This window comes from Ursus americanus, chromosome 2, assembly GCF_024610735.1.
Source record: "Ursus americanus isolate L20-20 chromosome 2, mUrsAme1.1.p, whole genome shotgun sequence".
Lineage (NCBI taxonomy): Eukaryota > Metazoa > Chordata > Mammalia > Carnivora > Ursidae > Ursus > Ursus americanus.
The window spans coordinates 45,464,869-45,491,794 of record NC_142128.1 but is presented as its reverse complement, the minus strand read 5'-3'; the positions used below and the strand labels follow the sequence as shown (position 1 = coordinate 45,491,794).

The 26,926-nt window shown below is 48.9% G+C and overlaps 1 protein-coding gene across 4 annotated transcripts in view; it reads left to right on the top strand.

Moving 5' to 3' along the window:
• The window catches only part of CD84 (CD84 molecule), a 30,148-nt gene extending 5,071 nt beyond the window's left edge, over positions 1 to 25,077 (top strand). The window contains exons 2-9 of one of the 4 annotated variants that reach the window (XM_045784515.2): positions 9,227 to 9,264; positions 9,377 to 9,574; positions 13,696 to 13,947; positions 14,298 to 14,417; positions 15,065 to 15,097; positions 16,436 to 16,533; positions 17,493 to 17,552; positions 19,678 to 25,077. In XM_045784515.2, coding sequence (XP_045640471.2) covers positions 9,535 to 9,574; positions 13,696 to 13,947; positions 14,298 to 14,417; positions 15,065 to 15,097; positions 16,436 to 16,533; positions 17,493 to 17,552; positions 19,678 to 19,743 — 669 coding nt within the window. In that variant the 5' untranslated portion in view covers positions 9,227 to 9,264; positions 9,377 to 9,534 and the 3' untranslated portion in view covers positions 19,744 to 25,077. Of the gene's footprint in view, positions 1 to 6,960; positions 7,109 to 9,226; positions 9,575 to 13,695; positions 13,948 to 14,297; positions 14,418 to 15,064; positions 15,098 to 16,435; positions 16,534 to 17,492; positions 17,553 to 19,677 lie in introns of those variants that run through there. The other 3 variants (XM_087855678.1, XM_045784514.2, XM_045784517.2) reach the window with 3 other exon arrangements.
• The last annotated feature ends 1,849 nt before the right edge of the window (positions 25,078 to 26,926 follow it).

Here is a 26,926-nt window from a genome sequence, read left to right as displayed (position 1 = left end):
CCCACTTATTGGTCTAGGAGGCAGTGGGTGGAAGGAGAGGAAGGGATGGTTAGGTAGGGCTCCCAAAGCACAAGAAATGCTAATTTGAAGGATCCTAAAGGAGCCGGGGGAGGGGGGGTGGTTCAGGAGGCTGTTAGCAGCAACGTGTTCTTCCTCATCTCTGCTCTCGGTAGCAGCTCCCTGCTCCGGACTCCAGTGCTCCGACTCTCCTTTTTCCCTTCGGAGTTGACTGGAGTATTATTTGCATCTCTCTAACCAGGGGTCTTTGTTTTATACAGTACACACGTAAAGGTGCCTAGTATAGGCCAGGCCTAGTTCTAAGAACTTTACAAATATTAACTCCTTTAACTCTCATAACACGTCTGTGAGGTAAGTGCCACTATTAGCTTCATTTTAAAATGGATAAAACTGAGCACAGAGAGGCTGCTAACTTTCCCAAGGTCTCAAGCTCACACAGTCAGGTTCCTCTTCACGAAGTGAACACCCAGGCCCACACCCTAGGGTTCCAGCCTTTTCTTGCCTTCGCTTCTCCTCTAGTGCTGCCTTTCTCACCCCTCCCTTCTGTAGTCTGGTATATGGAAGTCAGGAAATCACAGTCACTGGGAGATGCTGTAAAAGTGGGACACCCCTTCCTCACTGGCCTCCCAAGGCTGCTCGGCACCCCCTTTACCCCCTTCATCAATGTCTCGTTGCATCCCTAGGATGTTCCTTACAGTAGCAGTTCCTCAAAATTTTTACATTCATCAGAATAATAACAGCAACTCCCATTATATGTGCTAGGCATTGTGCTAACGGCACAGCCTCATAGTTGCATTGAATAATTTTCCACATTCGAGAGGTAAGGGACCTGAGGATCAGAGCATTTCAATAATTTTCTCAAAAGAGCACAGCTAGGTTCCAATATACCAGGATGCAACCCCTGGGCTCCTCGTCTTTACACCTCCCACCTAGTCCCGCCTCAGCTCTTCCCTCTCAGCAGAGAGCCTCACCTTCTGCGTTACTAAAGAGAGGCGGGTCACCGAGCAGGACGATCTTCTATTGTATCTTCTCTACTCCAAAAATGTCCATGTGTATGAAGCACCTCTCGGTGCCCTCAAACAGTTCTATGGGGTGGGTATTATTACACCCCATCTTGCGGTAAAGTAAGATAAGGACCTCGGTAAATGTCATGGGTTGAACTTGCGTACGGGGCCACCTGGCTCAGACCTGTGTTCCCTCACCAAGCAGGTTTTCTTCTATCCCCATCCCCAACGACACCTCGAAATACTCTGTCCTTTCACTCATCATCTCCTTTTCCCCTTCCGCTTCAGATGAGGCACGACCCTCTTCTTTTTTTTTTTTTTTAAAGATTTTATTTATTTATGCGACAGAGATAGAGACAGCCAGTGACAAAGGGAACACAAGCAGGGGGAGTGGGAGAGGAAGAAGCAGGCTCATAGCGGAGGAGCCTGACGTGGGGCTCGATCCCGCAACGCTGGGATCACGCCCTGAGCCGAAGGCATATGCTTAACCGCTGTGCCACCCAGGCGCCCCACGACCCTCTTCTGATTGAAAACCTATGCCTCCCTCTACCTGCCTCCATCCTCTGTTCCATGACAAGCATTAGTGGTCTGTGTCCCTGCACTGTCCTGGGCCTGGGGATTTGAAGGTATAGTCCCTGGACTCAAGTCATTCACAGTGTCCAGAAACAGACACGTGGGTTCCTGACTACCACATAATACAGCAAGTACCATGAAGGAAAAACAGAGTTCCAGAGAGCCCAGGAGTAGGAGCACTTAACCTAGAGCAGGGCTGATCAGGGAAATGTCTACATGGTCTTCTTCCCTACCTTCCACCCCAGCGAACCTCTTCTCTCTCTCAGGCAAAACTGGTATATAACAGTATATAAGTTTCAGGTGTACACCACTATAATTTGACATCTGTATACCCTGCAAAGTGATCACCACCGAAGGTCTAGTTAGCGTCCATCACCGTATGGTTGACATTCGCCCATTTTGCCCACCCACCCTCCAACCCCCTCTGGTACCCATCAATCTGTTCTCTGTATCTATGAGTTTGTTTTTGTTGTATTTGTTTATTTGGGGTTTTTTTTATTCCACATATGAGTGAAATCATATGGTATTTGTCCTTCTCTGACTTATTTCACTCAGCCTAATACCCTCAAGGTCCATCTGTTGCAAATGGCAAGATTTCATTCTTCTTTATGGCTGAGTAGTATTCCAATATATATATACTATATTATATATACTCCATTAGATATACTGGAATATATATGTATTCCAGTGTGTGTGTGTGTGTGTGTGTGTGTGTGTGTGTGTGCACCACATCTGCCTTACCCATTCGTCCTTTGATGGACAATTAGATTACTTCCTTACCTTGGCTACTGTAAATAAGGCTGCAAAGAACGTAGGGGTGTATATATCTTTTTGAATTAGTGTTTTCATATTCTTCAGTTAAGTACCCACAAGTGGAATGGCTGGATCTTATGGTAGTTCTAGGCTTAATTTTTTGAGGAATCTTCATACTGTTTTCCATAGTGACTGCACCAATTTACATTCCCACCAGCAGTGTATGAGGGTTCCCTTTTCTCCACTACTTCTTCAACACATGCTATTTTTTCTCTTTTTGATAATAGGCATTCTAACAGGTATAAGAGGACATCTTATCGTGGTTTCGATTTGCTTTCCCCTGACGATTAGTGCTGTTGAACATCTTTTCCTGCACTTGTGGCGTCTCTATGTCTTCTTCGGACAAGTGTCCATTCAGATCTTCTGACCATTTTTTAGTCAGGTCATTTGTTTTTTCATCGTTGAGTTGTATGAATTCTTTATTTATACTGGATATTAACTCCTTATCGGATATATGATTTGTAAATATTTTCTCCCATTCAGTAGGTTCCCTTTTTGTTTTGGTGATGGTTCCCTTCACTGTGCAGAAGCTTTTTAATTGGATGTTGTCCCACTTGTTTATTTTTCCTTTTGTTTCCTTTGTCTTTTGTGCTAAATCTACAAATACACCACTCAGATTCATGTCATGGAACTTGCTATCTATGTTTTCTTCTAGGAGTTTTATGGTTTCAGGTCTTACATTCAAGTCTTCAATCCATTTTGAGTTCATCTTTGTTTACAGTATAAAATAGCAGTCTCGTTACGTTCTTTTGCATGAAGCTGTCCAGTTTTCCCAGCACCATTTATTGAAGAGACTGCCCTTTCCCCATTAGATGTCCTTGGTTTCTGTCATAAATTAATTGTCCATAGATATGCAGGCAATCTCTTCTAAGACGAAATCAGATAAATTAGTTTTACCAGCTTCTCCAGCTGCCATTCTATTTCATCCCCTTTCTTTCAGTATCAAGATTTTCCATTTACTTAGCACTTAGTCTATTCTCAATCCTCTAGACTCTGGCCTCCATTCAAATCATCTCAGTTGCACCATATTCTCAAGGGCCATCAATAACCTCCTAATGGACAAACCTAGAGTCCATTTTCAGTCTTTATTCCACTTGAACACTCTGAGTCACTAAACTTCCATGACGACCCCTTCTTGAGACTCTTTCTCCTCTTGGGTTCCCTGATATTGTCCACTACTGTGCCACTCTTGCAGTGTGTTCTATTTAGTTTCTTTCGATAGCGCCTCCCTGTGGCTGTTCACAAAGCAGCCTTGGACTTTAGCCTTACTTTTCCTGAATAACTCACCTCTCCCTCCAGCACCTCCTCTCTGCGGATGATTCCTAATCTACTTAGATTTCAGTTCAATGGCAAGTTAGAGCTCTCAAAAATAAGAGTGGACTAAAGAAGAAAGAAGTTTATTTCTTGCGCATGTGAAAAAGTCTGGCATCGGCAGTTCCATTGGTTGAATAGTTGACAAGGTAGTGAGGGATACATATTTTTTCAGTCTTCCTGCTCCACCATTTTCAGTACTTGGCTTCCTTCCTCTTCTTGATCCAAAATGTGTGTCTGAGATTCATAGCATTCCAGCCTGCAAGAAGCAAGGAAGAGACGAAAAAAGCAAAGTGCTCTCTTCTTAAAGACACAGCAGTCATATGCAACACTTCCACTTTCATCCCATTGACCTGAACTTACTCATATAACCTAGGTTAGCTAGCAGAGAGTTGGGCAATGCAGTCTTTATCCTGGGTGACCATATCCCCTGCTAAAAATTAAGCATTCTCTTACTAAGAAAAAAGGAGAGAACACACATTGGAAAATAACCGGCAGATTCTGCCACAACTCCCAAGCAATACTTTCAGGCCATTCTCTTTCCTTATCTTCCATCCTTCCAACTACTTACCAAGATGGTCCACCATCATCTTAAATTCAGTCTGTCTGTCTTTCTTTCTTTCTTTCTTTCTTTCTTTCTTTCTTTCTTTCTTTTATTGGAGAGGGAGGACGGGAGGGAGAGGAGAGAGAGAATCTTAAGCAGGCTCCGTGCCCAGCACAGAGCCTGATGTGGGGCTCAATCTCACAACCCTGAGATTATGACCTGAGCCGAAATCACAAGTTGGATGCTTCGAACTTTACATCGGAATCCAGGGATGTACTGTAGGGTGACTAACACAATATAATAAAAAACCATTTAAAAAAAAAAAAAAACAAGTTGGATGCTTAACCAACTGAGCACTCAGGGGCCCCTCAAATTCAATATTTCTTTCTTTTTTTTTTTTAAATCTTTTTTTTTTTTTTAAGATTTTATTTATTTATTCGACAGAGATAGAGACAGCCAGCGAGAGAGGGAACACAAGCAGGGGGAGTGGGAGAGCAAGAAGCAGGCTCATAGCAGAGGAGCCTGATGTGGGGCTCGATCCCATAACGCCGGGATCACGCCCTGAGCCGAAGGCAGACGCTTAACCACTGTGCCACCCAGGCGCCCCTCTTTTTTTTTTTTTTTAACCTATTTTCTCCTTTGGACTTTTTTCTAGCATAAATTTAGCCAGTTTTCCAGTATCTATCAGTTTTCACTGACACAAAGTAGATGTTCAAAATATACTGTTGAACAATTGAATTCTATCGGGTTCCTCCTTATCCCCTATCTTTCTTTGCACTATCTCTCAAATTCAGCACTTCCTTTCCATTCATCTTATCATCCTCTGGTTCATGCCCAGACGCCTATAATAGCTTCCAGAATGGTCTCTCAAGCCCAGTTTCTCTTTCCTTCTATTCTTCCTACACATCATTACTCTATTACTCTGACCCTAAAATATCATCTTAATCTTCCTCCTCAAAAACTTTAATGGCTCCCCTCTGCCTGTGATGTAGACCTCAAGCTCGAGGCTGTCCCAGATCTAAACCAGATTTATATCTCCACCTTATCTCTTTCTACTCTGTTATGCAAATCTATATTCATTCAACCCACATCGCATGTTCTCCTGCTTCTAAATTTTTATTCAGGACGTGAGGACCCGAGACACTCATCCTTTCCCTTTCTCTTCAGTAAAATTCTATTCACTCCTTTAAAGCCCTCCTCAAATTCTACTTTCTCTAGTTTTCCCTAACCACTGTAGCTCAGAGCAATCTCTCCTTTCTTTGTGTTTGTACTGCAATTACTGTCTCTACCATTCACTTGAATTTACCGTTTGCTACCTCATTTTGCAAAGGAAAGTTACGTATGTGTGTGTTTTATTTCCTAAGCAATTATGAAATTCCTAAAAAGCGGCAGGGAACTGGGTTGGTCAGAGGCTTGCCTAGTGCATTGCATGGTAAGCCCTCAAGACATTTTTGTGCTACAAGTTCTCTCTGAAGATGGGTTTTCCTTAGGTCCCCTCCATTATTATAATTATATAATATATAAAATACATAGTAATATAGTATATAATAATATACATTATACATATTATTAGTATATTACATATACTTCAGCACCTACATTATATTACAGCACCTAGGAAAATAAATATTGGGGTAACTTGATATGGAGATTCTTTTTATTTCTTTTTTATTTTTTTAATATTTTTTTAAAGATTTTTTTTATTAATTTGACAGAGAGAGACAGCCAGCGAGAGAGGGAACACAAGCAGGGGGAGTGGGAGAGGAAGAAGCAGGCTCCTAGCGGAGGAGCCTGATGTGGGGCTCGATCCCATAACGCCGGGATCACGCCCTGAGCCGGAGGCAGATGCTTAACGACTGCGCCACCCAGGCGCCCCTGAAGATTCTTTTTAAAACCTAAAGTCTTAAGCATAAAGCCCATTAAGTGGAGTGGTACCTAATACTCTCTCTGGGCTTTACTTGAATTAGCACTTCATAATGGCCCTTTATACATTTATGGTCCTGGTACCCCCCGGGCCATCAGAGGGGTGGCCTAGGAAGCCCTACATGGCACGTACCCGTTACGAGGATGATGGTGAAGAAAATGAGGAGGATGAGATAATCATCGTCGTTCTCAACTTCAGAAACAACTAACATGTACGTTGCCTTAATGGTTACCAGACATTCCACTCATATGATATGATTTGCTGGTCACTCATTAGATAGAACGAATGTTACGGTTATTGTTTCCATTCTATGGATGAAGCAACTGAGACTCAGAAAGGTTCTGTGGCTTTACGAAGGTGGCCCAGCTTCTAAGCACCTACATCTCCAGGCTCCTTGGCTTTCCAGCCGCCCGACGCAGACCACAGTCGGAAGGTCTGGAGGCGACCAAGTCTGCGTCTTGTGCATGGGTGAGCCCGAGGCCTTTTCTGCGCATGCCCAGGAGTCTCACCCACAGCTCAAGCAGCAAGAGCAGCGGCAGGACTTTCCCCAGCTTGACCTACCTGCCTCTGCTCCCATCTCCCCGCCCTTTGATGCGCGAGCATCGCTTCCTGAATGAGTTGCTATGGGGGATAAGTCAAAAACAACATGACACACGCCCCACTTTGTGGCAGCCCAACTGCCATGACCCCTAGGAAGTTCTGTTTTCTCAAATCGCCTACCACTTCCTGGGGCTTGAGGAGAGAACCCACATCCTCTTCACACATTTAACTTGAATCTACAGAGCGGAATGGCAGTTAGGTGCCAGGCTCTGACTTTTAAAAAGCCCCGCAAGACCCGGGCTATCTGGCACCAGGATCAGCAGTCTAATTTGCAGAAGCCAGTACAGCACGAAAATGTGGGGGGTCCTCGTTCAAACAACGGTAAGACTTTCACGGCGGCACAGCAGCATTCAAGCAACCTCAGGGCTGAGCTCAAGGCCCTGTCCACCTGCACAGGTCGCATGCCCGTGTCTGAGAGGGACTCAGGCTGGCACACACCGAGGGCCCCTCTACCACACCCCATCAGCCCAATGGAACAGTTTATCTGGAGAGAATTAATGTTCAAGAAGCTGGATTTTGGTAAACTACGACTCTTGCCACTGAAGGAGGCCTTAGTCTCTCCTTCTGTCCACCCAATGGTTTGTTTCTTGTGCTCTTACCATTGTGTTATTTCTTACTTGCAAACACATCTGTCTTATTCTCTGGGCTGGGAGCTCCTGAGCACTGGAGCCACATCCTATTCTTCCCCGAGTCCCTAACACAGCCTCTGGCACATAGTTAGCACGTAAAAAATGTTTGTAGATGACGGTCCTTAGCCTCGCCTTCCACCACGACCCTGTGACATCTTCTGTGCTTACCCCACCCCAACTAAGTCATCATGCCTCACCTGGGATGGTCCTTCTAAGGCAAAATCTTGGTTGGTCTGAAAGCAAAGGCATTTGTATTAGCAATCCGTGGGTTCATCCAGGGGTTACTGGGCGGGAGGGCAAGGGCGGCCATTTTATAATTATATTGCTTTTCATTTTACAAACTAGATATTAAATCAGTTTACCTTCATGAGGTGAAAGAGGAGAAGAGAGAAGAAAAATAAACGTCTCATTTTACCCCATTAGATTTTAAAAGTGATCATCCTTCAGCTTTTACTAGAAAGTGTTTCTGGATTCCCCAGAACAGGTCAAGCCCCCTTGCTATTCTCTCTCAAAACACCATAATACTTATACAGTTGACCTTGAATAACGTGGGGATTGGGGATGCCAACCCCTCATGTGCTTGAAAATCCATGTGTAACTTTTGGCTCCCCCAAAACTTTACTAATAGCCTCCTCTTGACCAGAAGCCTTACTGATAACAAACAGTCAATTAACACATATTTTGTATGTTTTTTTGTGTTACGTATCTTATTCTTACAATAAAGTAAACTGGAGAAAAGAAAATGTTGTTAAGAAAATCATAAAGAAGAGAAAATACGTTGACAGTACTGTGCTGTATTTATGGGAAAAATTCATGTATAAGTGGACCCACATGGTTCCAATCTGTGTTGTTCAAGAGTCAGCTATGTATTTTATATCTGTGGTTATCCAATCAACATTGATCTCTTCCTTTAACTGCTAAGTTCCAGAGAGCAGGAACTTTATATTAATTTTTACTCACCACTGTCTCCCCCAGCTCCTTACATCGCACGTAAAAGAGTAGACACTCAGCAAACATTTGTATTAGAAATTTGATTAATAACCACTTGCTGTAGTATCTGGGACAGAGCTGACCTTGAATAAATCCCTGCGTTCATTCATAAACGTATGAATGAATAAATGAATTTTGCTTACTTCAGAAGTTGTTCCAAGAGATTCTAGGCAGGGCATAAGTGAATTCCACGTATTAATTCATTCCACAAGTATTTACTACGAACCCGCTACATGTCATGGACCCATCTAGAGGCTGGAGATGGAGTAGTGAACAAAAAAAGACCTCCCCCAACTTGGGAAATATTTACTCCAGAGCCTCCAAAGCATTCTCTGCCTCTGTCTTCTGGGAATAAAGGCACAAGTGTGGCTTTCTTCTTGCAAAGACCGCAGCAGCCAGGCTCTTGTCCCAGCTCTTCCATCACTTGGCAATCTGATCCTGGGAAAGAAAGACACTGAATTCTCAACCCTTCCCTAGGTGGACGGTCTTTGTCCCTCTAATCCCTTAGACCTTTCAGTCTGTAAGTCTAGATAAAGGTTTCTAATGAAACGGATCCTTGGAAATTCACCGGAAACTTCATTTTTGAATGAGAATTCCTTAGAAAATGTAGCCATCACAACATATTATATGTACAGTAGAATGTCAAAAACAAAACAAAACAACCCCCCCCCAAAAAAACCCACAAAAAAACAAAAACAACCCTCCAGAGGTTGGATGAGCGGTATCTGGGTGGCTCTCCAGGGAGGCTCAAGCCTGGGGAGACAGGAGGCTCTAAAGGGTGCAACAGTAAATGGCTATGGTTTTCTATTTATGTCCCCAGGTCTGGAAGCAGCCGGAAGTGACACAGACGTCCTCACGGTGATTGGGATTGTGGGGGAGTCAGTCACTTTCCCCTTAAATATCGAAAAATCACAGCAAGTTGTCAACATTGTCTGGAACTCTGAAACATCTGTTGCTTTCGTAACGCCAGGAGACCCAGGAACAGCACCCAAGGTGTCTGTGACCCACCAAAATTACAACGAGCGAATAAATGTCTCATGCCAGAACTACAACCTGGAGATCAGGAACCTGAGGCTGGAGGATTCAGGCGTCTACAAAGCTGACATTAACACGAAGACCGCGGAGGGGATGGTCACCACCACCAGGCGCTACAGCCTCCAAGTCTTCCGTAAGTGATGCAAATGGGCCATCTACAGAGCACCTGTATTTCTTTCTTGGCTTCCCTAAATCTTTCTGTACATATAAATACTTCTAGAAATACATCAATACTAATGCGGAGGATGTGATTTTGCTTGTTTTTAGCGATGTAATCTTCAATCAGCCCATTGTTCCATGGGCCTGGTTTTTCTTTTCTATAAAATGTGAATAGTCAGTCATACTATTCACTTCCCTTGGTCCCTGAGAAGATCAAGTGAGATAGCGTATGGAAAGTACCTCTTAAAAAAAATTTTTTTTTTAAATTTTAAAATAAGTGTAGATGCATAGAGAGGTGTAAAGAACTGGGGGGGGGGGGCGCGCCTGGGTGGCTCAGTTGGTTAAGCGTCCGCCTTCTGCTCAGGTCGTGATCCTGGGGTCCGGGGTCGAGTCCTGGGATAGAGCCCCGCATGGGGCTCCCTGCTTAGCGGGGGATCTGCTTCTCCCTCTCCCTCTGCGCCTCACCCTGCTCCTGCTCTCTATCTCAAATAAATAAAATCTTAAAAAAAAAAAAAGAAAGAAAGAACCGTGCAGGGAGCGGCTGTGTGCACGTCGCCCAGCACCGCCCCCCCCCCCCCCCCCCGCAGTGGTGACATGGTGCGTAACCGTAGGACGATAGCACAACCAGAAAATTGACCCTGGCATAGCTGGGGAGCTTATTCAGATCACACAGCCCCCAGTTGTAAGAGCCCTCATTTACGTGTGCGTGTATGGGCAGCTCGCCTGGTTACTCTCATGGGCGCCCTCGCGTGATCGCTACCCGACCAACATCCTGACCCGTACCGTCGCAGCCAGACTCCCTCAGCCGCTCAGTCACCTGTTCCCTCCCCAGCTCCTGGGAGACCTTACTCCGTTCTTCCTACCTAGCGTTACGTTATTTCACAAATGTCACATACACGGACTCATGCAGTACATGCTGCTGAGCTTGGCTCTTTTTCACTCAGCATAATTTATTTCAGAGTCATCCTAATTATTCCAAGTATCAATAGTTTGTATCTTTTTATGGCTGGATAGTATTCCATGGTATAGATGGACTAGTCTGTTTAACCATTCACCCATCAAGGGATATTTCAGTTGTTTCCAGTTCCGGGCTATGACAAGTAAGGCTGCTATGCTCATTCATGTACAAGTTTTTGCACGAAATGAGTTTTTGCTTCTCTGGGATAAATGCCCAAGAATGAAAACATATGGTAAATCCACTTTTCTTTTAAAATTTTTTTATTGTGATAAAATATACATAACACAACATTTAACACTTCAACCATTTTTTAGAAGATTTATTTATTTATTTAGAGAGAGAGAGAGTGCATGCAGGTGGGGGAGGGGCAGAAGGAGAGGGAGAGAGACAGAAGCAGACTCCCTGCTGAGCACGGAGCCCCAACACAGAGCTCCAACCCAGGGCCCCGAGATCGTGACCTAAGCCGAAATCAAGAGTCGGATGCCACCCAGGCGCCCCTGTTTTCATCTCTTTATATGTTCAGTTTTACCTGCTCCGTCTCTGGGAGCTGCTATACCACCCGTAGTTAGGGCAGACCACGGGAAAGTCTCAGAGAAAGCCGGATTGCCCACGTAACAAAATCTGTACCTTTTGGGGAATTAGCAGAGAAGCTCATGAGATGGGAACTGACATTTATTGAACTCTATGTGTCTGGCATTCTACCACCTAATTCTAAAAAGTAGAGAGAGATCACACATATTTAGGCAATATATGCACAGAGTAAAAGACAATCCAGGGCATTGCAACTCTCCCTTCTCAGAGGCGGTCACTATTGCTGGCTTGTTCTGTCTTTCCCATAGATAATTAATGTGTCTAGATAGATGACAGATAGATAGATAGATGATAGATAGATAGATAGATAGATAGATAGATAGATAGATAGATGATAGGTAGGTAGATAGATAGATAGATGATAGATAGATGATAGATAGACAGATAGATAGATGATAGATAGATGATAGATAGATGATAGATAGATAGATGATAGATAGATAGATAGATAGATGATAGATAGATAGATAGATGATAGACAGATGGACGGGTGGGTATTAGAGTGTTCCTTAATCACAGTAGCTCATTTAGTCCTCACAACAATCAACCCTACAGGAAAAAATCATCCCCGTGTTATAACTGATGGGCTCAACTTTAGTGAAGCTGTGTGAGTCCTTGTTCTAGAGAGCAGGGGAGCCTGGTCGGACCCGTGTCTCCAGTGGCTTCCCCACTCTCAGCCACAGCCCTGGCCTTCTCTGCCCAGCAGCCTGATGGAGGGAACGACTCCGATCCTGCTGGAAAAATGAGATGGGGTCCTACCCTTGACCACTATCTCCCACCTCGACACCCAGCAAGAAGGGGTTTCTCTAAAAATAAGTAAATATCAAGCAGAGACTTGAACATTCTTGTAAACCAGTTTCCAAGAAAAGCACGCACACACACACACACACATGCACACACACACACTTTGGCTCATTCTGGCCTGTACACATCTGTACTGATCACTGTCGCTCAAGGTCACTCCAAACTTCCTTGGGAGTTTTTTCCCAAGTCATCACTAACGCTGGTCTGGAACAGATCCTGCCAAGAGCCTCACAGGACCAGGGTTTCTGGTGCGGCTGGAGTGAAAAGCATGTACAGCTTCTCCCCCACCATATTCTACTTCCTCGCAGGCACAGACAGCTTTAAAAATACCACATGAAGTAGAAAGCCACATGCTGGTTCCTTCTGAACCCTTCCCACATGGCAGGCGTAGAAGGAACAAAGCCCAACACAGCAGCCTGGCCAAGAATGAACTAAATTTACCAACACGGAATGTGGCCATCTTCTTATCTGCTGGAAAGGGAACATCTTCCCTTTCCTTCTGCCGGCCCCAGATAGCTCTTACTTCAACCTAAATATAATTGTTCTTCCCTAACCCTCTACTAGGCTACGACTTGGACAGTTTACCTTTTGATTGCTTCAGTAAAAACATTTTTTAAAATGAACTTTTAAAGAGATGTTAACTTTTCACCATGGGCACTTTAGAACAAAACAAAACAACTCAATGAAAACACACCGGAAAGCAGAGCCAAAAAAAAAAAAAATTTTTTTTTTTTTAATTCCGTTTCATGCAGCGGTGTGCTGGCTCTTGGTGGCGTGTGTGGCACAAAGGGCGTGCGGCACGTGACTTGGTATGTAAATGGTAATGACCCTACACTGGTCTTTATCGTTCAGCCTTAGAGCCGGTCATATGCACAGAACGCTCTCGTTGCGCTTTGCGGCACGTTCCTACCTCCAGCCTACAGGTGCCCCGGATGAAGAAGCCAGCGAGAATCCTGGCGCCCGGGTTCCTGGAGCGAGCTAATAAGGAAAACGTACTCAACAAACATACATTTCAGAGCTTCGCTTGCACGTCAACGTGAAGGACCTCTTTGCTGAGTTGGAAAATGGTTTTCAAATACTGGAAGAATATTTCCTAGTTTCTTTGGTGCTATTCACAATGTAATGGCTACAGACAGGAGGCACTTTTAAGTTTAATCGACTTTCGCCGTCATTCTTCCATTTTTTCCTGCGTCTGGACTTGCAATCTGCAGAGCAGTGGACCCAGCCCAAGTTTGAGCGTTTGCCAATTTCGTTTTTGGGGGAGGGATGGGTAAAGGGGAGCAGAGGGAGGGGGAGAGAATCCTAAGCATCCCACGCAGGGCTCGATCCCATGACCCTGTGATCATGATCTGAGTCGAAATCAAGAGTCCCACGCTTAACCGACGGAGACACCCAGGCGCCCCCAGTATTTGTCAGTATCTGTGGTATAAATACTCCTGTGTTTTAAAACTTGCTGAATTGGGAAGACTTTGTATATCATTACAAAAGACAGCTATGATCCGTGTAGCTAACTTTTAAAGCGTAGATAAGAGTAAATTGGCCAAAAAAAGTCGTGAGTTTTGAGTTTGTATTAGCTTTTAAAAATATAATTTATTTTATTGTACGTTGTTAAAATTTCATTTTTCATGACGGCTGTGTTTAACAACGCTCTTGAAAAAATTTCTGGAAATTTAACAGGGGGCTCTCCCAGTATAGGCGAGCTCCCGCTCGCCCCTGACCCACGTGCCTTCTTCCCCTCCTAGGTCGGCTTGGGAAGCCAAAAATTACGCAGAGTTTAATGACATCTAGAAACAGCACCTGTAATGTCACCTTGACATGCTCTGTGGGGAAAGAAGAAGAGAATGTCACATATAGCTGGAGTCCCCTGGGGGAAGAGGGGAATGTAATTCGAATCTTCCAGACCCCCGACAGCCAAGAGCTGACTTACACGTGTACGGCCTGGAACCCCGTCAGCAACAGCTCGGACTCCATTTCTGCCAAGCAGCTCTGTGCAGGTAACCGGCTCTGTCCCTGTCTCCTGCAGTCTCCAAGACTCACTCAAAGAGCGGCCTGCACTGGGCGGGGAGTGTCCCTCCCTCAGGCTGGGCCTGGTCCCCAGGGAAGGGCTGGAAAAGAGGCCAGAGCTTTCCGAGACAGGCCAGGAGTTTGGGGCGTTCTGAGGCTGCCCCAGCTTGGCCCTCTGATTCTGTTTCTCATGCCGACTTTGAATAGCAGAAAATCCAGTTTCCCTTGGAGCTTCGGCCCTCCCCCGGAGGGCACCCCATTTTGATAGTGCCCCCGAGTGTGGCCAAGTCCATGGGCCTATTTCCTGAGAGCCAAGTCTCCCTGTCTCTTCTGTTTCCAGACACTGCCACAGGCCTCCGTACTCGCCACACGGGGCTGCTGAGCGGGCTGGCCGTGCTCTTTCTGCTTATACTCATTGCGCCTTCAGTGCTTTTGTTCCTTTTACGCAAAAGAGGACAAGGTAGGATTTTTCCAGAAGGTAAAATGTGGAAATGCACCTGCCTCCTTCCTGGGACTGAAGTCATTTATCCAAGGGGGTGTAGAGAGGTCCTTTGTTCCGGGAAATCCGCCTTCCTCCAACCCCCACTCCTCCACGTCACCATCTCCAGAGCGATGACCCCTGGATGACAGTGCCCTGAGTGGGCTTCAGAATCCGTTCCTGGTGTCATCAGTATCTGGTGGGCCCTGAACCTGGGTGTGAATTTAGTACTGCCATTGAGAAGCTGTGCTTCACTGGACCTGTGTCTTTCCCTCTCTGGCTCAGTGCTCTCACGTGTGAAATGAGATTTGAACTAGCGGGACTCCTGGGTCACTTCCGTTCCATCATATTTTGACTTTGCCCTTTGGAGAGTCACTGAGGAACAGGTACTAAGTTTGCATTCCATGGGCATCACTAGATCCCTCTGGATCATTCAGTAATTGTGGCATTTGCAATGCAGGACACCGCGTCTTAAGGCCCCCACAGGATCAGTATGCCCTCCCATTCCTCCTAACCCCACGATCTGTCCAAATCTTCCTTTCCCACCAATCATAGTAACAAGCCTGGATGTAGAGAGGCCCCACCTCTGTTTCCATGTTCCTGACTCTCCTTTGGGTCTGATTCCTCAGGTGCCTTCTTGAAGCCCTTCCGTAAGAACTCCGGTAAGTTCTCAGCCACCCCTTTCCCCGGGGGACAAATGGGAGAGAGGAGTTCATGGCAGATTGTTTAAGACTCAGCCTGTGTTTGCCGGCGGTCTGGGCCCAGGGCCCAGCTTGACCGTTTATCAGCTACGCACGAACCGTCGCCGTGGGCCTCAGTTCTGTCAGTGGTATATCACAGACGTACCGACAGCAGGCGATGCACAGGCTTATTAAGCGAATTATTTGGAATTACCCACATAAAGTACTTGGCCTGGGGCCTGGTCATAGCAGGGACTCAGTAAACGTCAGCACTGTGCTCACCACTGACGGCCCAGGCCGGGCACGGAAGCAGGCATTCCAGGGAAGAGACTTGAACTCAAATGCGAGCGATGGGGAGAAGTCCCATAACCTGACTCGGGCCATGGGCGATCTTCAGGGTTCCTCCGAGAGACACCTGTCTTCAATCGCTCACAGTCTCTTGGGAAGGAGGAAGTGCTAGTTTTCCATCTACCAGTGAGAGGACAGAGAGCCCCTGGTCTGGCGCGCTGGCCCTGTCCGAGGCGGGGTCTGGGACAGGATTTCACTCTGTGTGCCGCTCAGCTCACTGTTACTTGTGGGTATGTTGCTGCCCTGAAACACGAGGCCCCAAATTCTGGCCCTCTCTTTTCAACTTCGCCCTAGAATGTTCCACATTAGGAGCCAAGAGAGGAACACACTGGAATGGATGCCTTTCCCAGCCCAGGAATTCTTAGGAGTAGGGACTCGTCTCTCTGGTCTTTGCCTGCCGTGGCCTCACATGGGGCCCGGCGCACAGAGGGAGCCTCGTCCGTGTTTGACCACGTGGCTCAGTCGAGCAGACAATGCATGTGTGTCGAGTATCTTCTCCCTGCTTCACGCTGGGGTGGTGACAGGAAGGGGTGCACGGAGGAGTCTGACACAACGTTTCACTAGAGAATCAGTCTCGCTGAAAAAGCAAGACCCTCGCATGAAAAGACAGAGAGCCACGCGAGGCCGTCAGTGCCACGTGCCAGAGATGCCACGAAAGACCCTGCGAGGAAGCTACCCCTGAGCGCCCGCCCGGGTTGGGAGCATCTCGTCAGCCTCATGGGGATTCCAGAGCAGAGGGTCCCCACGAGCCCTGGGCAAGCCCAGCCTGAGCCGGAGCCCCCCACACCACGTGGAATCCCCACAAGAGGGAGAGGCAGACCCAGGACCCGAGCCTCCCTCTCAGGACCATGGTAGCCACTTGACTTTTCAGGGCTTTGTTTCTTTACCTTAAAAAGACAAGCTTAGACTAGGTCATCTCTAAAATCTACCGGCCTCTCACGCACTGTGCTTCCATGTTTCTTTGTGACCCAGATGCTGTCTCAAAGAAAACAATATACACTTACGTCATGGTCACGAGAGACGCCCCGCCCGCGGAGGGCAGAATCTACGATGAAATCCCCCAATCCAAGGTGAGCTGATGCCACTCATGGGTCCTCACCCCCCCCCAGGAGAGGGAGTCGGGGGCAGCAGGCCAACCAAGCATCGTCGTGTCAGGGAAAGGATGCCATGAGTCCCTCTACGAGGATAGGAACGTGGCCAATCGTCCCCCCATGGCAGTCCCAGGGGTGGAGGCCGTCCGCTGCCACGTGGGGGTCTGGCTCTGGGTGAGCCGAGAGGCCTGACTAGGCGCGGAATGCCCTCCACGAGGGAGGGCTGCTAGGTGCCCACCGACCCGGGAACAGGAGGCAGAACAGGAAGATGTCCCCCCGCCTTTTTTAAAAAATATTTTATTTATTTATTTGAGAGAGAGAGAGAGCACCAGCAGGGGGAGAGGCAGAGGGAGAGGGAGAAGCTGACTCCCCACTGAGCAGGGAGCCTGATACAGGACTCGATCCCAGGACCCTGAGAACATGACCTGAGCCAAAGGCAGACGCTTAACCAACTGAGCCCCTCCCAGGAGCCCCCCACTCCAGGTCCTCTTGAGCTCAACTTCCTGGCCTGGCGGGGGCACACCCCTCCTCCCACCTGCCTGCCCCACCCCCACCTCCGCTCTGAACCAGGTTTCTACAAGCACCGGCCTGCCGCCCTGAAGTCTACAGGAGTGGACTGGTCCATCTGGCTCTGTGCTCGGACTGACGGGCGGCTAGGTCCGCAGCGCCCAAATCTTCAGTGAGCGAGACTCAGTCTGAACCACGCAAACCCCTCCTCTTGGCTCTGGAGGGTTTTACCCAACTGCCACCCACTCCTCCCGCCCCACACCCAGCCCTGACCCTCTCCGAGGTGGGATGGAACCAGAGCTGGGGCCGGGAGAGGAGGCTTCCTGCTGGGCGTGGGAGCAGGGGGGGCAGCAGGCCCGGCAGAGGCAGGAAGGGTGCCTCGCAAGGTTTTGCCCAGGCGCCTCACTGAGGGGAAGATGGGTGTTTTGCAGGATCTCCCTGCCAAGGAGGAGCCAGTGAACAGGATTTATTCCACATTGCAGACTGATAAGGTAAATCCTTTGTGATTTTGTATCACTGTTGCCCTGTCCCTTCCAGCCATTCTGCTGTTCCCTGTCCGTTCCAGCCATTCAGCTGTACCCTGGCTGTTCCAGCCATTCTGCCGTACCCTGTCCGTTCCAGCCATTCAGCTGTCCCCTGTCCGTTCCAGCCATCCTGCTGTACCCTGTCCGTTCCAGCCATTCTGCTGTTCTCTGTCCGTTCCAGCCATTCTGCCGTACCCTGTCCGTTCCAGCCATTCTGCTGTTCCCTGTCCATCCAAGCTGGGGCCAGCGGGTGCCCTTGCTGCTCCTCTCTGCCCTGCTCGGGACTAACCGCTGAGGGCCTTGGCCCACAGGTGCTTCATACCTGCACAGAGTCCGGCTCCCAGCTGGCCTGCTGGGGATGCTGAGCCTGCCTCTAAGGGCAGGAGCCCCCAAGCGTCTGAACTGCGGTGTGGAAATTCCAGCCTTTAGAGCAGCTGGGCCCAAGCCGGTTCACAGAATAAAATTAGACAACAGGTGCCCCCCTCTGGACAGACACAGTCCCACACTGGTGCCCAGACTGGCAAGTAGAACATAGGCTGAATTTCGTTCCCGTTTCCTCTGTCAGCTGACTTGTGCAGTGTGCAACCTGCACAACAATTTGCAATGGAACAGCGACACTCACAGAGCTCTGTGCCTCAGTGTCCTGCTCTGGACCAGGCATGGAGGGGAGGGAAGACATTCGGTGTGGGGCATCTGTCACTGTCTAAGAGGACCCTCGTTTCTGCGACAGTCAGAAGGACAGCTTTGGGATCTCTTGGCGAATCAAATGTTTTGTCAGTGTTCCTGTTTGATAACTGAGCAAAATCATCATGAAAGATAAATAGGAACCCAGGGAGTCTAGGGGGAAGGGAAAGCCGTGAGAACAAATGAAGACTGGGAGGAAACATTAGGAAATTGGCTGCAAGTGGGTGAGGAAATGAGACTCAGAGCTGCTTCGGTAGAGGGCACCTCGGAGCTGCACTCGCAGGACCGTTGCACGAGAGCTCAGTGCACAGGGCGCTTGGGGTGGGACGCTAAGCCCGCGTCCTGGAGACAGAAGGGACTTCGCTTCCTCAACGCTCAGGAGAGGGACAGAGGGACAAGGAGACGAAGGGACAACGGAGGCACAAAAGACAGGGGAAGGGGAAGGAAGAAGTGAGGGGCAGGGGGCCGCATGTGTGAGCCGGGATCTGAAGGACAGTGGGAGGACACAGGAGGTGACACTGGCAAGGACTGGCTCCGAGGGATTCATCGGGGCCTGGGTTGCGGCATCTCAAAGCGCGTCCGCTAGACAAGATCGATGGCAGTTATTGGTTGGTCATTACGTAATTTGAGAAGAATTGTGTTTCCTGTTGGGTCCACTTTATTCGGGAGCAGGGTGTGGGGAGGCTCCAGGTCGGCTGGGCCCTCGGCGGTGCTGGCACCTGGCCGATCAGCCCGACGACACTGGAGCGCGCTGTGCTGCCCAGGGCCGTGTAGCGCTCCACGCTGTGGCTCGCATCCCCTGAGACCAGGGAGCCCTTGGGGGACCAGGCAGTAGGGGATGTCAGTGGCCAGCACGTCAGGACCAAGAGCCTGTGCCATGTTCTCACAGTGAATCTGGGGGACCCCGTGGGGGGAGGGGCGAGTCCTGGGGACCGCGGGTGATGCAGCTGCCAGCCCAAGGCCCAAGTCTCCCCCAGGGACTGAGACTCATCCAGCCAGTGGGAAGGCTGTCTGCAGTGCTCCACGTAATTAGAGCACAGGGCGCTAGTGGAGGTGACCTGCCAGTATGTGAGCTGTAGTTATGGGGGTTCAGAAGGAGCCGAGGCTCAGCTAGGAGCAAGGAAGGCAGGCAGCTTGAGCCCGGATGTTGCCCAAGCCGATAATCAAAATCAATTCAATGCCCCCTTCCCTCCTGCCGCTTCTTTCTGGGCAAGGGCTTGCGCGTGGGTGACCGGAGCAGAGTCGAGGGACTCCGCAAAGGGCGAGGCCCTGCTGGCCCAGATGCCGCCAGCACCAGGAGGCCCGAGGCCTCTCCCTGTGCCTGTGTCTGTTCCGGGTACCGCCCGGCCCGGCTTCCCCAGCAGCATCTCTCCGTTAACCTGCGGCTCCCACTCCCTCTCGTGCACAGATGGGGAAAACCAGCTCTCAGGACAGCAAACCTCCAGCAATTTCCACCTATGAAAATGTGATCTAGGCTCCCGGCCAGGCTTCTCCCTGTGGAAACGGAGCTTCAACAGCCATCAATGCCCCGGCGGATGCCCCGGACCCGGACTTTCTCTGTACACGTCTTACCTGGAGATTGCAAACCATCACACCCCAATATGTGACTTTTTGTGACTGGAGGTGATGACCCTTCCCAGCAACCCCCTATGTAGACAGGATCGATATTTTGCACACCTGTCCTAGGCCGTGACACACCACCTAGGATGCTCTGATCACACTCAATGTCTGTGAGGAGCCCTGATGCGTGGCCTCCACGGTCCACGCAGCACCTTGGACAAATGAGACAAAAGCACCCTTTCCCTGAGGCAGACGCAGCCCCTTCTGAGCACGTGGCTTGATGAGGCTTTCAGCCTCTATGTGCCCCTTTGCCCAGGAACCTCGTGCAGGGGACAGGTGGCTGGACCAGCCCACCCGGACATGAGAGTGTCACCTGGGAAGCCAGTGGAGGTGTGGTTCTCAGCTGTGCAGACACGCTCTCCAAATGGAATGCTGGGAAATGCGCTTTCTGTGGGACTAGACAGCTGGGGCATTTTTCTTCAGGCTCTGCTTCAGAAGCCTCATAAGATTTTCTTCCTGGCCAGGCTTTCATCTTGACTGGGGCATCATGGGGTGCCCAGATATTTGGTTAAACATGATTCTAGGGGAAATCTATGAGGGCGTTTCTGGATGCGATTAACATTCGGATTGGCCCACTGAGTAAAGCAGATGAATCCCCACTCCGGGATGGGTGCATATCCCCGATCCTTCCAGAGCCTGACTAGAAGAAGACAGAGTCAAGGGGGATTAATTCTCTCTGCCTGATTGTCTTGGAGCTGGGACATCAGTCCTCCTGCCTTAGGACTTGGACTTGGACTGGAACTCGCACCACCAGCTCTCCTGGTTCTCAGGCCTTCGGACTTAGGCTGGAGACACGGTCAGCTGTCCAGCTGCAGACCCTGGGGTTTCTCAGTCTTCACAGGCACACAAGCCAGCTCCTTGTCATAGTTACCTGTTTCCTGTTGGTTCCATTTCTCTGCAGAACTAGACTAATACCTATTCCAAGCAGCCTCGGCAAGAAGAAGAGACGCTACCCAGTACCCCATTCACCAAAAGGCATCGACCGGCTCTATTTCGGACACTTTAGGGGAGCTGAGTGCAACCCAACCATGGAAACAAGACACCTCGGAAGAAGTGGGCCATTCTTCTTGGCAGAGGGAACTTGGCAGATGACGGTGTAGATGATGAAACTGGCTTTACCCCTGTCACTAAGGCTCGGTCCAGAGAGTCAGGGACTTCACGCTTTGGTTCAATGCCCTTGCCCCTCCCGCCAGCGCCGAGGAGGAATCACCCATGGCTGAGCAGCACATTCAAGTCACCATGTGAAGAACCGTTTCCCTTAGGTGTGAGCACCAGAGCCAGCCAACTCCTAAATCCCCACGAACAAGCCCAGGCTGGGCAGCAGAAATAAGCTGCATTTAGGCAGAAGGAAGGTGGTAGTCCCAGTGAATGGGTCCATGGAACCGTCTAGCCCTGACCACCATTAGCTCAGTGTCGGGGGCTGCAAGACCCCCAACGTATCAGACGACCATAACGTCTGCCCTGGTCTGGCTGCCCTGCGCAGGGCAAGCACAGACACTACAGTTAAATGCGGAATCACACGTTCCGGGGAGCGGCAGGAGGTAGCGCAGTCTGGGAAGGCTTCATGAAGGAGGTGGGGCTGAGGCCGCACTCCGGAGGAAGGCTAGGATCTGGCTGAGAATGAAGAAGACGGATGGCACCCAACTGAGGAAAGCACGGGAAAGAAGCAGAGGCCCGGGTCTGTGCGGGGTGTTTTGGGCGCCGCCCCCAACGCGCGGAGCACGTGCACTGTCCCTTGCCGTTGACTGCACAGCGCCTCCGCATCGGTGTGCGACCCCACCCCCGACACCTGCCACACACGTCAATGCTCAGCTCCAACGTCACCTCCTCTGTGAAGCTTTCCCTGGTATCACAGGTCAAATTAAGGATGGCTTCTTTGCCCTCCTTTTCCCCCCGGGGCCTTATATCACTGCCACTCATTTCTTTGTGCCTCACAGTATAGACCGGGATTTGTTTCCCTCCACACTGCACGTATGTACTGAAGGGCGAGGTCCATGATTGCATGACCAGAGAGTGATCCTGCGAGGTGAGCGTGTTATTCCCCTGGCACCTGCCACCAGCCAACGTGGCACCTTGTACCCTGCTTGTGAGCAATAAACGCTATTGAACAGAAGTGAACATGACCGGCCAGCTCCAGCAGAAGGTGCACATTGCACGTATTGATACACAGACGCCAGCAGGCCTAGTGGAATCCAGTTGCGGCAAGCCTTGAATGTCGGAATGCAGACGTCAGTGTAAGGACACCTTGGAGGGAAGAGACTTGCAGAGTTAGACCAGCGAAAACATCACCTGAAGCAATGAGCCAGGTGTGAGTGAAAGGCAGCCCCGCTAGGGAGGGACATGAAGGAAGAACTAAAGAGACTCGTCATAGGATGGAGAAGTCCCAAAGGGATACTGAACAGACTGGGTTTCCCCTCAAATAAAAGCATACCTCACCTTTGCGTGAGCTGAGGGACCACTCCCGAGCATGGTCCTTCTCTAACCTGCCCCTGCTTCTGCCTGGTGCGCTCACCCAGTCAAATTGCTAGTGTCCTACAGCCCCAGGGGCAGGTGGGGGAGAAGGAATAGAGGCAGAGGCAAGAAGAGCTCCTTGGGTCTTGCAGGAGAACAAGCCTGGGAGGGAACCGGTGCCCAGGAATTCCTCACGTGGCCTTTGGGACTCGGGACCACCGAGCTCCTGTCCCTCGCTTTCTCTCCTCTGACTCTTAATTTATAAAGATGGAAGCTACTCACCCCATCCCCTAAGGGCTTGGTTCTCAGATTCTCTTTCTGTAAAATGGGTGTTATCTTATTTTCCCCTTCACAGATTTCCAAATGAACTAGATTGTGACCAACGGGTCTGCAAAATTACTCTTTGCATGGAACAGAACTTTGTGGGCCAGTTTTTACGAAGATGCGTTGAAATTGAAATCTCAGGCGCAGGGCCCTCTAGCGGCAAGCGCCGGTAAGGCAGCACAAGCCCCGCACTGCTGTCCACGTGGGCTTTCAGCAGAGAACAGGAGAAATGGTGCAGCAAATGCCTCTCAGGAAAAGAGAGTGAAGCCGATTTAAAATGTGATGCTTAAAAAAAAAAACCCTATAGAAAGCTCTAAGCTGCACATCCCACAAGAGAAGAGCTTGGCTGGGCCACTTTGGAAACCGGGCAAAGGAAGGAAGGAGCCTGATTGGCCTTGTGTTTCTTTTTCCTTTTTTTTTTATTTTCTTGAAGATTTTATTTATTTGAGAGAGAGAGAGAGAGAGACAGCACAAAAAGAAGGAGGGGCAGAGACAGAGGGACAAGCAGACTGCCCTGAGCAAGGAATCCCACGCGGGGTTCAACCCCAGGACCCCGGGATCGTGACCTGAGCAGAAGGCAGACACGTCACTAACTGAGCCCCCCAAGCGCCCCTGGCCTGGTGTTTCTTAGGCTCAGCCTGGAGAAAAGAAATGGCTAGGCCTTATTTTCTTCCAGATCCATTACTTTTCTTCTACTTGACCTTTCCCTATATTTTCCTGGATTTGAGTAATTTTGTCAAGAACCGTCAGCCACACTCTCACTGGCTGTAAAATGAGGTTTGGAGGAGGAGGCAGAAGGCAAAAGGGTACTAAGTGGTCCCAAACGCAGGCTCCGATGCTGGAATGCCTCGGTCTGAATCCTGGTTTCTTAGTTCTGTGACCTCGGGCAAGTTAGGTTCACCTCTCTATGCCTCAGTTTCCCCACCTGTAAATTGGGGACAATAATAGCTCCTGCTCTGTGGGGTTGATGCGAGGCGGCTCTGTAAGATTATGCCTGCAAGCTGATCTCACCGGCTTGGCACCCTCATCTGATGCTAAACCTGTATCAGGTTCTTGCAGGATAAATGTATCTGATATTGTGCTCAATCAACGCTGCGTGCTGGACTTTGAACTCCCAGTCCTCCTACGCCAGTGCTTGTTCTTCCTGTCATTTCACTTACCAGGCTACCCTCCCCTGCACTGGCTCCCCAGCCAGACCAGAGAACAGAGGCTGATCTGAATAATAATAGTGCAAATGGGGAGCTCCTGAGGGCACGGAGACTGTAAGAGTTCTCGAAGGGTTTCCTTTGTATACAAACTGCTCTTCCAGGGCTTTATACAACTCACAACACCCCTGCAAAGTAGAAGGTAATTCTTCCAGACTGAGGGAATAAAAGCACCTTAGCAAAATCAGGCCCCGGGGTGGGGGTGGGGGTGAGACAGAACTTGAATTCAATACTCCTCATCACCGAGGGCCACACACCTGCCCTTGACCATGCTGCCTTCCTGTACCCGGCTCTGGACTCCCAACACCTCACGCTTTGCTTCACACTTCCTAGGTGGACCACAAGTATCTGTTGAATGACTACGTACATGTAATAATATTTTAAACACACCAAGCGCAGCTCCAAGTTAATGTATTCATATATTAATTCCGTCGTTGTCTGAATAACCACTCAACTCTTCTATTGGAAACACCCATTAAAGCATCTTGAGTAGAGCTCACTGCATTTTGGGCAGAGCTGGTTTCACAGCAAACAAGGGATCCAGGTCATAAACATTTCTGATGAGTTGTTACAAGGTGAGAGAAAAACAATGCAAATTTCCACGATCAATATCAGAAGAATAACAGAAACAGAAGAGGTAAGTGATGAGGGAACAGAAGGCTAGCTGAGGACAAAGCAGAAACTGACGCCCCCCCCCCCCACCTCCCCATGGGATGTACGTGACATTCCTCAGGCACTCCTGGCTGCCCTGAAGGACAAAGAAATAGTTAACCTATGGAGACCACAAACCTGCAAGACGTGATTCTCCCTCAGTTTACAAATGTCTTAGCAATTTACAAAGAACAAAGCATTTCTATCAATAACCTAGCTTCCGGAAGGGAATGTAGATACAATTAAATGTCTTTGTAACCTGCAGCCCATAGACAGATACTTGAAGTGGGCAGTGTAATGTTCCTCCAGGAAGTTCCCAACTATCTTCATGTTAATGTCTTACTGGAGGGGTAAACAACCTTAACTTGACAACAGCAAGGCCTCGGTATCCTGTGAGTCTTCTTTAACATATGAAAATATTTTCTCAACCTCCCTTTTTCCTTACCTCCCCCAACCCCATAGTATATAATCAGCCACCCCTCACAATCTGGGGTAGCAGCTCTTTCTGCCCAAGGGTCCTGTCCCTGCGCTTTAATAAACCACCATTTTGCACCAAAGACGTCTCAAGAATTCTTTCTTGGCCGTTGGCTCTGGATTCAACCCCACTGAACCTCACCTGTGTTCCAAAACCACATCAGTAAGAATTTGTGAGTTGTGCAACACTATTTAATAGTTTAAACACAGCTGTGTACCTTTAAGTTTTGATGACCCACCCTACTCATATTAGCTAACATTTATTAGTGCTTACTACGTGCCATTCCCCACCCAAAGGTTTCATATATACTAACTCATTTAAAGCCCACAAGAAACATTACAATTCATCTACACCTTGAAGTAGATGCAATCCTCCTCCAGTTTACAAATTAAGAAACTGAGTCACAGAAGGGCTCATAGCAAGTCCAAGTTAACATGGAAACCAGGATTCCACTGCTCCTAGGCCCAGGGGCTGGGCACTGAACCACTGTTCGCACTGCTTCCCCAGCCGCAGCTTCCCAAAGCAGAAAACTTTTATTCTTGACTCCAGACCCCCCAACCTCTAAGCAGTCATTAGGTCTTGTCAAGTCCAACTCAACCATGTCCCCTCGATCTGTCCACCTTCCTCCTGGTGCCCACTCTCCCAGGTCATTCCTTTATCATGTGTGACCCGGGCTGTTATCACATAAAGAGCAATCTTTCCAAAATGCTGACCTTATCACTTTATTTTTCTACTGAGAAATTTTTCCCGTGGGACCAGACTCCTGAGCAATGTGACCCATGAGACCATCCAAGCCTTTCTCCTGCTTCCTCCCTTGGCTCCAGTCACACGGAAGTACACGGGTCCAAGAACCCACCAGATCCTTTCCCGCTCCACGCCTTTGCCCACCCTGTGTCCTCCACCTGGAAATCTTTCTTTCCTTTCCATCTCTAGCTATTTTAAACTCAAGGACCAGACCGAGGATCCCTCTTTGTGTAGAATTCTGAAACTCCGCACTCCAAGCGAAATACGTAGCTGGCTTGTAAATTTCCATTAATAAATTATTTATTGTCCATAGATTTTACCTCATAAGCACCTAAGAAATGAGCCTACAGGCTCCATTTCCGCAGGTAAACACAAACTATTCGATAATGCGTCTATTCTTTTTGTTCTTACTGTGTTTTGTTTTTCAAGACAAGAGACCAAGCAAATGGCAAAAGACAGCAAAGACTCTCCAATGTGACAAGGGCCTGTGCTGTCTGAAGCCTCATCCCTGGGTAGCCGCAAAGGGACCGTGGGGTTGAGGGCAGTAAGACAGAAACTGAGGACGAGGAATCTGCCGTGAGAGAGCTGACCCGGACCCCGAGAGAGGGTGGAAAGCTAGCCACTGGGAGGGCCAACGCCAGGAGTGAGAAACCGAGCACAGCGCAGGTGCTGGCTGGAGGAAGGGTAGACAGCTCTGCCTCCATCGTCCTAAAGACAGGAAACTGGGCACTTAAGGCACACCTCCCTCCAGGACAAGGGCTTGGCTTTATTCACCTTGTCATTCCCTGCCCCGTGACAGAAGCCAGCGCCTAGGAGAGCTTCATAAATATATGAATAAATACTTGTTGGACCGAACTCAGATCGGGACCCAGACACTGGTATTTTCCCTTTCAGAGTCTGGGCCTAGGGGATGGAGAGCAGAGGGTGCGTGGGTCGCTCACAGTGCCACTTGCAGAAAGCACTGGGCTTTTCAGTGCTAAGAGGTGGTGTGTGAGATTTCAAATGGAAGCTTCTAGATCTGAAAACACCTCCGTGACTCCCCGCTTATCAGAGAAGCCCCAGATCCTCTGCTCTGAGCAGCTCTTTGCAAATGTGCTTGGGCTCCCAGCTCCCCCCAGCTGCATCTCCGCATCCTTTTCTTGTTGGGCTGAAATTGACCTGCTATCCTGAAGATTTCAGAGTCTGTT